Raw genomic sequence first — 11,472 nt, 5'->3', positions numbered from 1 at the left:
AGTTACGACAGTGAAGAGGACCAAATTGTGAGATTCGAGCGTATGGCTGAAGACGCTCCACCTCTAGACAATGATTTTGAGACTGAAGACGCCCCACCAATGGATTCTCCCACTACCAGTAAGAAAAGAAAAGGGCGAGGTCCTACGAAAAACCTCAAAGTCACGGAACCAATGCATTTGGAATACAATGCATTGGGTCAACCCTGCGGAAAATGACGTAGGCAATATGGAAAACAAGTGGGCCTATGTATCCGCAAGATTTCCATATTGCACGCATGGAACAAGGTTCCAGAGGGTTTGAAAAACTCTCTATGGAATGATACTGTGGTAAGCAACTTTACTATTTTTACTCATTTAGTTTCATTTTAAAATTAATTTAATTGACAGTAACAAATATAAATTTTTTTTGTAGAATCTTTTCCACATCGAGAGCGATGAGGACAAGAAGAATGTGTTTCTTTCAGCTGTTGCTGAAAGATTCAGAGATTTCAAATCCAAGCTAGTAACTGGCTGGATTACGAAGACCCGTGCCCGTACGACCAAAAAGGTCAAAACGGGAAACGAAGGTGGAGAGCAAGCACCTTCGAAGATGCCCTACGAAATATGGGGTCACATATCGAAGAGGGATTGGGAGGCCTTTGTTGCCAAAAGAACAACTCCCATAGAAGTTGTAAGTATTTCATATTATATTATAGTTTACCAATTTGAATTTACTTCTTTTGATTCAGTCATTAAACTAATACATGACATTCGATTTCTATTGATTAATTAGGAAAAGCGTGGTAAAGCTTCAGATTCTGCAAGCAAAAGGAAGTTTTACCATCGCTTAGGCCAGAAAACGTACAATGAGGTCCGAAAAGAGTGGGTGGATGCGGGTTTATACCCCAATCAAAGTTCATCCACACCCTCATCTACGACTACCTCCGCATCCGTACATACTCTTGCTGGAGATTGGGTGCGTGATTGGTATTGCGGGCTTCATTCCCGAGATGCAAGTGGTAAATTTACCATTAATGATCCGGGAACGAAGAAGGTTGCTGATGCTGTGGTGAGTTTTGAAATTATTAAGTATATTCTTCATTTGTTTTGTATTCTTTGGCTTTGATGTACTTATACTAATTACTATATATGTCACTTTTTATTTGAACAGATGGGCTGGAAGGAAAAAGAAGCTACGGGGGAGTTCACCCCAAAAGGCAATGTTGACGCATTGCATATGGTCTTAGGGAAAGACCACAGTGGGCGGGTAGTCGGAAAAGGAGGCGTCCGCGTGGGGTTACAGAAGGCATTCGGCAAAGAGTGTGTTGCTACTCAATCCCGAACGGCACTGCGGGAAGAAGCAGCAACCCTCCGAGCGGAGATTACGAAGGACGTTCTCGCGAAGTTGGCCACCGTGTTGCAAAAGATGGGTGCACCCATTGTGGACTTGGCAAACCTGATTGTCAAGGATCAGGGAAGTCAACATGGGGATTCTAACGCTTTGGTCGAGCCAACACCCGAGCCCATTACCCCCGTAGCACCCCAGCTCTTTACTAATACCCCCGTTGCTCAAATTCCGGAGCCAACTCCGGTGCCAGTGCTACAGGTACATAGTTTTTAAATATATAAGCACTTATTAATTTAAATTGCAACGCGTAATTAAAATTTTATTATGATGCTTATTATACTAAACGGCACAATTTTCAGGAGGCGACTCCTTGTTCTCTTTTGCTGCCTCAGTTAGGTGTTGCTAGTGATGGCGACTTAACTGAGGTTGCATATGGTATGGCACAGCCAAATAAAGAGGGCCAAACAGTGCATTCAGTGCCTGTTACAAGTGGCCACATCAGTGTGGCCGTGGAGACTATTGTAAAGGGGTTTGAAGATTTCTCACTCCCAATTCCAATGCCAGCATGGATCCTTGAGAAACTATCAGACGCCCTAGGTAGTTTCGTCACATGGCCATATGCTTGGGTCCGATTCACTAACATGGTAAGAATCATTTGTACCTTATTTATTTTTATTTTTTTAATTGCATGCTCACACTAATTTAATTTTATAAATTGAAATAGCAAAAGAGTCCAAAGGGATCTTGTAGAGAGGTCGGTTCCTCAGCAAAGGTGTCGACTGGGTCAAAGTCGATGCCAAGCACTCCAATTTTGATTGATGAGGAGCTAAAAGATCTCTCTCAAGATTGCAAATGGCTGCATTATTGTGCATCTCGCATAAGTCAGGAGGACCCAATCTTGTTGCCCCTGCTGAAGGAGCAATACTGCTTTTCAGAAGACCCGTATGTAATTATTGGTCCTAGTGACATCGGGCAATTTTTGAGAGTAGAGATGCTGAACGTAGCTCTTTTCCATGTCTACATGAGGTGATGTTCATTATCTTACAAGTTAGGCATTGTTGTTTAATTGTTTTAATGACCGAATTACTAACAAAATTCTCTTATTTGTGAGTTTAGTGCGGTTTACGAGGAGGTAAATTCTTGCGAACCTCCAATAAAAATTGGATGGTTTTGTCCGGAGACGATTTCGGGTAGTAAATGTAGAAATGATCCAGATGTCGTCAGAGCATACATTGAGACTGCTTTGACTAATTCCCTTGCATGTAAACACACATTCATTCTGGCTCCATATTGGGAAGAGTAAGTTTTATTTTTGAAATTGAACTTATCTTTTGATTTTTAAAGTCACCTCATCTCTAATTTGTTGATTTTAAATTTGTGTTTGTAGTTTGCATTGGATACTTTTGATTATATGTCCTTTAACGAACACCGTGCATGTCTTCGACTCATTACAAAAACCTAACAGCCTACCTCGCAACACAAGATTCAAAGCATTGTTGAATGCGTACGTAATATTAATTATTTTACCAATTTGATTTAATTAAGTGTTATATATATATATAAATGGTATTACTTTTCCCATGCGTTTCAGCGCAATGAAAAGAGTGCGTGGACAAATGGGATCTACATCCAGAGCCACATTTCCAAAATGGATAGCAAGACAGGTACACAAATTCGATTTTATGGGTTTTGTATAGGTTTGGTCAAATGATCATGAAAAGAACACGAAACAACCACAAACACTTAAACAAAATTCTGATCTAGCAAACTGTCGACCAGCCCTCCTTCGGCTCAGCTTCTAGGAGTTCACGGGGATTGTTAGAATGGTTTTAGGACCTTGATAGCTAGATCCAAGTACCAAGATTCCATTTCCACTTTAGCCTAGGTCCTGGATGCATAGGTTTGGACTCCACGTGTCGTGCAAGGTGGTCCGGTCACTAGTTTGATGCTGTCAATTTCGCGTTTTTATTTGTCAATTTCGCGCGTAAAGTAGGTCAAACATGGTTTGTTATGCACGAAACTTGGCACACAACACTATTTGGCATATATTATTGTGTTGAAATGGTTAGAATTGATAATAATAGTCATATGCTAGAAATTAGAAGTTAAGTTGCGATTTTATGCGTTTTTAAGCGTTTTTGTGAATTTCGCGCGTAAAGTAGGTCAAACATGGTTTGTTATGCACGAAACTTGGCACACAACACTATTTGGCATATATTATTGTGTTGAAATGGTTAGAATTGATAATAATAGTCATATGCTAGAAATTAGAAGTTAAGTTGCGATTTTATGCGTTTTTAAGCGTTTTTGTCAATTTCGCGCGTAAAGTACTCAAACTTGGTTTTGATGCGAAAACGGGGCTGATTAAGGCCTTGGTTATGCAAGGATTAATGTTGTGCGTAAGCTTTGATTAATGACACAGTCAAAAACTACAAATGATCATGAAAAGAACACGAAACAACCACAAACACTTGAACAAAATTCTGATCTAGCAAACTGTCAACCAGCCCTCATTCGGCTCAGCTTCTAGGAGTCCACGGGGATTGTTAGAATGGTTTTAGGAACTTGATAGCTAGATCCAAGTACCAAGATTCCATTTCCACTTTAGCCTAGGTCCTGGATGCATAGGTTTGGTCTCCACGTGTCGTGCAAGGTGGTCTGGTCACTAGTTTGATGCTGTCAATTTCGCGCGTAAAGTAGGTCAAACATGGTTTGTTATGCACGAAACTTGGCACACAACACTATTTGGCATATATTATTGTGTTGAAATGGTTAGACTTGATAATAATAGTCATATGCTAGAAATTAGAAGTTAAGTTGCGATTTTATGCGTTTTTAAGCGTTTTTGTCAATTTCACGCGTAAAGTAGGTCAAACATGGTTTGTTATGCACGAAACTTGGCACACAACACTATTTGGCATATATTATTGTGTTGAAATGGTTATACTTGATAATAATAGTCATATGCTAGAAATTAGAAGTTAAGTTGTGATTTTATGGGTTTTTAAGCGTTTTTGTCAATTTCGCGCGTAAAGTAGGTCAAACATGGTTTGTTATGCACGAAACTTGGCACACAACACTATTTAGCATATATTATTGTGTTGAAATGGTTAGAATTGATAATAATAGTCATATGCTAGAAATTAGAAGTTAAGTTGCGATTTTATGCGTTTTTAAGCGTTTTTGTCAATTTTGCGCGTAAAGTACTCAAACTTGGTTTGTTAGGCACGAAACTTGGCACACAACACTATTTGGCATATATTATTGTGTTGAAATGATTATAATTGATAATAATAGTCATATGCTAGAAATTAGAAGTTCAGTTGCGATTTTATGCGTTTTTAAGCGTTTTTGTCAATTCCGCGCGTAAAGTATCAAACTTTGTTTGTTTTGCACGAAACTTGGCACACAACACTATTTGGTATATATTATTGTGTAGAAGTTGTTAGAATTGAAAATCATAGTCATATTCTAGAATTTATGTGTTAAGTTGCGATTTTATGCGTTTTTAACCGTTTTTGACACTAACTTCTATTTTCTCTTAGTGCTTTCAACAACCTCCTTCTTCCGTTGACTGCGGCTACTACGCGCTGAAGTTTATGGACGATATTATAAATTCCGTGAAGGAATTTGGAGTCGAAAATATAGATGCCGTAAGTATTTGTTACGTTCTTAATTAAATATATTATTGGTAAAATCTAAATGTTTCTATATTAATAGCTTTTATTTTAATATTATAATATAGGTTTTAAACGACATTCCGAGGGAAACACGCGCTTTGAGAAGTGAAGAGATGCGCGAATTAAAAGACAAGATTGCTGTGTATCTTGCTAATATTTGTCCTTGATAAATTGTAATTAGTATTGATTATTTTTTATAGTTTATTTAATGTATATATATATATATATATATATATATATATATATATATATATATATATATATATATATATATATATATATATATATATATATATATATATATATATATATATATATATATATATATATATATATATATGTACGTACATATTATATTATATATATATACGAGCGAGAGTTTATTATTACAAAGAGATTAATGTTGATTATCTGTGATTATCATTGGATTAATCACTGTTATTACATTGTAATATTATTGCATTATTATAAGGATTAAACGGAAAAAGAAAAAAAAAAGAGACTTATTGCTGCGGTTTTAAGCCTGACCGCAGCAAATAATGCCACACACTTATTGCTGCGGTTTTTCCCTCTGACCGCAGCAAATAACACCTATTATTTGCTGCGGTTTTAGCCCATGACCGCAGCAAATAATGCCCTTATTTGCTGCGGTTTTGAACCGCATCATTTAAAGTAGGACATTTGCTGCTATCACTATTGCTGGGGGCCAAAACCGCAGCAAATAATGGCAAAAAAACCGCAGCAAACGAGGTTTTTTCCACTAGTGATATATTAAAGACTAACATATTTATATTAGGAATAGAATTTTTTCATTATTAAAATAAAGAGGTTTAAATTAAAATTATAATTATAAGTTATTAAAAGTTTGTGAGCACAACGAAGGTGGGTTTTTCTTAGTTGGGTATTGATAGAAGGTTTAACATAAAATAAAACGAGTTAGGGTTTCCAAGGGAGACTTCTCATTTGACTCACTCACAAAACTCATGTGTCTCTCTCTTCCCTCTCCCTCACTGTCTACACCTCTCTCCCTTACCACAGGCCAACCACAACTCCTCCCCCGCAGCCAGCAACACCGCCAAGTACCCCTCAACACAAGCAGCCGCCAACAACAGGTTATGTCATCCTGCAGCCGCTAACAAACAGAAACAGGGATAGCCGATTTTGGCCTTCCCTCCAACTTATTTTGGGCCCTGTGCCACCACTACCACAATCTCCATTTACCACTTTACTCTTTTGCTAGTCTTATCTTTATAAGCCATCTCCCTTTCTCCTATTCGATTTCTTCTTGTTTCCAATTAAAATTTTATAAAGTTTATGAGTCCAGTGTTGATTTTTGTTTTATTTTCATTGAATCTTATTATGGGTAAGAGTTGATTTATGATTTGAAACTGTTTTGTAAATTGAATAGAATTCTAGAAACTTTGAATATGTGATTATATTGTGAATGGTGATAATAGTATTTATAAATAACTAAGATTATTAGTCACTAAAAGTGGTTGAAAATTTTTAGTTGTTTTATAAAGATGATGAGTATTATTGTTAGTTAATTTTGGTATAATCATAGTTATTAGAGCAAATGTTGTCATTTTAAGAATGCTTGACATGGTTAATTCGTCAGTTGTTTTAAGCGATGTAATTGTAGCCAAATTATAAGTTACTATTAATGTTCGTGACACGAGTGATTGTTAGCAGTTTATGACATTATATGGTGTTGTGGTTTAACTTGAGTCTCGTTGGTTTAAAGAAATGGTTATAACGTACACTTTGTCATAGTGAAAGCTTATTTGATTGTTGGTGTAGTGAATGTGAAAAGTTATTTAATTGTTGAGTTAATATCATAACTTATGAACAAGTACAAATTGAGTAACGTGAATTGGTTAAGTGTGTATTAGAATAATTGAAAGTTACTTTGAATAGGTGAATGATAGTTTATTTTAGCTTTTAGTCTCTCTTAAATGGAGAAAAGTAGGCTTATTAGCTCTACTCCAAACATGTCTAGGTTCTTATTTTATAAGAGGAAGGTAGAACTTTAGTTGGGTGGTTATTGTGACTTTTGGTCGTGCAGTGACGCTTATAGGTATGTACACACAGTAATTAACTATCATATTCATTGTTTCAAAGTATCATCAAACTTTCGTGATTATCTGCGTTATATTAGAATTGTAGAGCCCAAGGAAGTAAACTTGCCATTGAAAAGTATGTTAGTGGTATACGAAAGTAGAATGAAAGTATTAGTAGAAATATGAGAACAAGTTCCCCAATAGCAGCGAATGAATCATGTTTGTGTGTGGAATCGAAATGATTTCTTGTTACTAAGCCTTGAATATGACTAATCAGCGTGACCCAACTAGAATTTATCTCCGATTGATTTAGTAGTCCCTTAGGTGAGATCTGACGGGATCATTGTATGGGGGGTATGAGCATACATTTGTCATTGGGCGCTGGATGACCGATACGCCCCTTGATCGAGGTGTTACCATAGGGGCTTTGCAAACCCCAATATGGTGGCCTCTTCACTAGAATGGCACCCTAGTATGTTTCATTTTCCGAAGGTAGGACCCGAGAGCGTCAACTAGAAGGGGTATGTGCTCATACTTTGCCATGGGCCCCGGATGACCGATAATGCCCTTGGCCTTATCACTATGCCACAAGTAGAGAAAGGATCCACCACTCTTGAATACTCATTTAGGGATTAGAAGTCATGGAAAGGAAACCGTGGAGTAAATAGGGAATGTTAGATGGATGAGAAGAAACCTTATTGTTGTGCCATGTCACTATTTCATCCATTTATTTAATGATTATAATTATGATAAGTTTGTTGATTACTCACGTGTACATTTTGTTCTTGTTGTTTCATCATGACTTTCTATGATGTTCCTGCTATGATACATTTGACTATGATCATTATATTTGGCAAAGGAGGATCATAGTTTGGCATAACAAGTATAAGCACTTCTTTTGCATTGCATTGGGGGAAAGAGAAGAGTACGATCGTAGCAATTGTTGTACAAGTAGCCAAATACTTTGTAGCTCTTATATTACTTGTAAAGTTTTTGGGTTGTATAATTCTTTTGTATGGAGCCATGTGACTATGGTTCATAGTTCCGTTGCGTGATTTTTGGATGTATGGTCGTAGGAATACTTCTTTTATAGTCGTCAAAGCCGATGCGTTAACACTAGAACCACGATACGTGTTTGGATTGATGAATTGATGAACCGACGACAATTCCTTCCGTCGTGACAGATTTCTGGAGGGCTTTGAGGACTTAGATTAGTTTAGTTGAATTACTTTATTTACCGATCTTTGTTACATCCTTATAGTAGAGATGCTACTGAAATTTCCACTCATGTTTTTCTGTTTATGTATCACCCGGATTTTCTTCCGTCCTTTACGATTTTGGTTTTGTTTAAGGGGTTGGAAATTCAAGGGTGTTATAGTGGCCTAAACCCGCCCGAAGTATGTGCTCTCTAAGGATGTGAAAACTATTTATCTTTGATACATTGCCACACTTGATACATTGGCAATAAAAACCAACTCCCACTGTCCTACTTGATGTTTGACGGTAATACTATAAAATTCTAATACCCCATCAACAAATTCTAACGATTCAATGCTATCATACATCCCAAAACGATCTTTTGTCATCCTAAGTGTGATTAATTAAAACAAAATTAATAATCATTTTTAAACATATATACTTAACCCTAATTCAAACAAATTTATCCTATTTAACCCTAATTAACCCTATTTAACCTAATTAACCTTCATATTATTTAAATTATTCAAATTATGTAGATTCTAATTACAAAATATATAAACCAAAAAATAAAACCTTTTTTTAACGAAATACAAATAAATCAAAATAATTAACAAACAAATAATAATATAAACTTGAAAAATGTTAAATTTAAAGACAACTACGTGCATAAGTAGATTCACATTCAAATAAGCATTATGACAACTTTCAATCTACCTTAAAAATCCTAATTAATCAAAACAAACACATAAAAAATAAGAAAACTTGATATGGGAATTATACAAATTACCTTAGTATTTAGATGATAATTGTGTACTCTAAAATGGAGTTATGTAACTGATCCAAGTACGCTTGGTCAACGCGTGAAATTGGATTTGAAACGAAGATGAAGGATATTCCAAGGCCGATATGCAGCGTCTTGACAAGAGCTGGACTGCCAGGCCTCCTCTCAACACAACCCCGATGCTTTCCTTTGATCAATCAATGGAATGCTCAGTGTTCTTGGATAGAATGAAGTGTAATCTTGAAGACTGATCAAGGGTTTACACGTTCATGAAGGGTAGACTGACCCTTAGTAACCCAATTGCACAGCAATTGAAAGGAAAAACACACTTAGTGAATTTTCTGATTTTTATTCATCAAACTTGTTTCTTACAATGATTACATCATATATTTATAGAACTAGGCTACATGAACAAAGGCATGAAAATACACGTGGTTAACTAACTCTAACGGTCGTTTTTATCCATGTGAGTTGCACGTGTTCATTTAAGAACATAACAGAATCAGAACATAAGGCAGCCTACTGTCAGTGTGTTTCTGTTGACTGCATGACCTTCGCCTCGATTTTCCGTGCACTTCCGGTGATTGTAAGGAGGGTTCTTGGGCCATGACAGCAAGGCCCATGTAAGGAGATTCCAATTCTACCCTCCACGTCCTCCTATGAACTCTGGTCACACCTGGGCTGGTCCGTCAAGGTAGCCTGGTCAGAAGGTTGGATCAACAGCTGTGGTTCTTATCTGCGACTGGGTTCCTTTGTGCTTTTGTTCTAGGTGATTGTGTGCACTTCCAATATGTTTCTTGGACCTTTATGGCTAGGCCCATGTATAGAGATGACGTCCCCATGATTGGTTAGGTCCAGATCTCCATGGTCAAGGCTTGGGTCATGCTGCAAGGTGGGCTGGTCAGCGGATTTTGCTGAGTGTCTGATTACTCTTGTTCTGACGTTGCTGCTGGCTTTCCTTGCATGAACCAATATGATTCAGTAACCTACAACGGAAAAACAAAAACAAAATTAGTAAACCATTCAAAAAAGAAACTAAACCCTAAAATAATATAAAGCTTGCACCTAGGTTGAGGAAATTAAAATGAGAAATTACCTTGAAGATGAACTTGAAGAATAAATTTCATGGGTTCTAATTAGATGAAACTTCAAGAATATATTGTGGGTCTTGGGTTTGAAGACAGTAGCAATGCAATGTAGTGGGTCATGGGTTTGAAGACGGTAGCAAGAAGAAGAAGAAATTTGATGATGAACTTGAAGATGAAGATGAAAGAAGAAGATGAAGATAAACTTGAAGGAGAAGAAGCAAGAAGATGAAACAATATGTATATGCGGGTTTTTTTTTGATGAAGTTTGAAGGAGTAGTATATACTACTTATGTGTATTAGGCGTGTTTTTTGCAAAAACAAAGAGTTGGGTATATGCTGAGATTCTGAAAATCGTAGCATATAGTGTGTTATATGCTGCGGTTTTTCTAGAGTCGCAACATATACCCTTCTTTTTTTTTGCCTCGTTTTTTCAATCTATTTTATGTTGTATCTTCTAAAAATCATAGTATATGTTGCGCAACATATAAGTTTTTTCCACTAGTGTTATGTGTTTTTACCTTTTATATTTGTTAGCAATATTTTAGGTGTTTTAAAATATGACACCCTCTAAAATTGAAATTTTTAGATAAAAATGTAAGGTTGAAATTTTTATAAGGAATATTTTACATGATTGGCACGAACTTTTACAAAAGGGCAATGGTTATCTTGGAAAATTTCACAAAATAGCATTATACTTTAAGAATTCAAACTGCCATAACATTATAAACTAAAAAACATTTAATTTTTGGTTATCTTGGAAAATTTCTTTTTTGCCCTTGTCTTCTGATTCTTCATCCATCTTCTCCATCTTCATCTATCTTCCTATTCTTCCTATATCTTCTTTCATCCATCTTATTCTTCTGCTCTTATCATCTCCATTTTCAGTTGCCAAATCAATTTTGGACCAACTCCAACTCTAAAACAAAAACAAAAATTTTCAATATTATTATATTTAACTCTCTCTAAGATTCAAACTTTAATACTTTTAACTACGAAAGTTTTGAGAATTGAAAGGTAATTAAAGGATTAAAGTTTGAATCTTGGAGAGGAATTTAACCTTTAAATATGATAATATTGAAGAGTTTCGTTTTAGTTCTGGGGATGGAGTTGGTCCAAAATTGATTTGGCAACTAAATATGGAGATGGTGAGAGGAAAAAAATGAAAATGGATAGTTGGAGTAACACATTTGTAATCAAAGGTTAAAGGAATAAATCCTAACTTAAACTATTACTTCTATTTTTATTATAGACTAATAAATTTATATTATAATGTCATTTCACTTTATTATTTTCTTATTGAAAATTTACAAGGCAAATATATAAAGTCAAAATTAAT

At 35.8% G+C, this 11,472-nt stretch overlaps 1 protein-coding gene across 1 annotated transcript; it reads left to right on the top strand.

Annotated features, from left to right (window-relative positions):
- The first annotated feature begins 967 nt into the window (after window positions 1-967).
- On the top strand, window positions 968-8,248 carry LOC130826450 (uncharacterized). Its single transcript, XM_057692039.1, has 3 exons — window positions 968-1,048; window positions 1,151-1,378; window positions 8,144-8,248. Exons 2-3 carry the CDS (start codon window positions 1,151-1,153, stop codon window positions 8,246-8,248), a joined length of 333 nt encoding a protein of 110 aa, XP_057548022.1. The 5' UTR covers window positions 968-1,048.
- Window positions 8,249-11,472: the final 3,224 nt, after the last annotated feature.

This window comes from Amaranthus tricolor, chromosome 11 (assembly GCF_026212465.1).
Source record: "Amaranthus tricolor cultivar Red isolate AtriRed21 chromosome 11, ASM2621246v1, whole genome shotgun sequence".
Classification (NCBI taxonomy): Eukaryota; Viridiplantae; Streptophyta; class Magnoliopsida; order Caryophyllales; family Amaranthaceae; genus Amaranthus; species Amaranthus tricolor.
Note: the sequence above shows the minus strand (reverse complement) of the source record. Positions and strands in the feature narration are given on the sequence as shown.

What these genes read in the sequence shown, in the direction of transcription:
- LOC130826450 (XM_057692039.1), top strand. Translation starts at nt 1,151, where the DNA reads ATGGGCTGGAAGGAAAAAGAAGCTACGGGGGAGTTCACCCCAAAAGGC. An exon ending in AGATTACGAAGGACGTTCTC is followed by an intron (nt 1,379 to 8,143) that starts GCGAAGTTGGCC and finishes GTATGGTCGTAG; the next exon opens with GAATACTTCTTTTATAGTCG.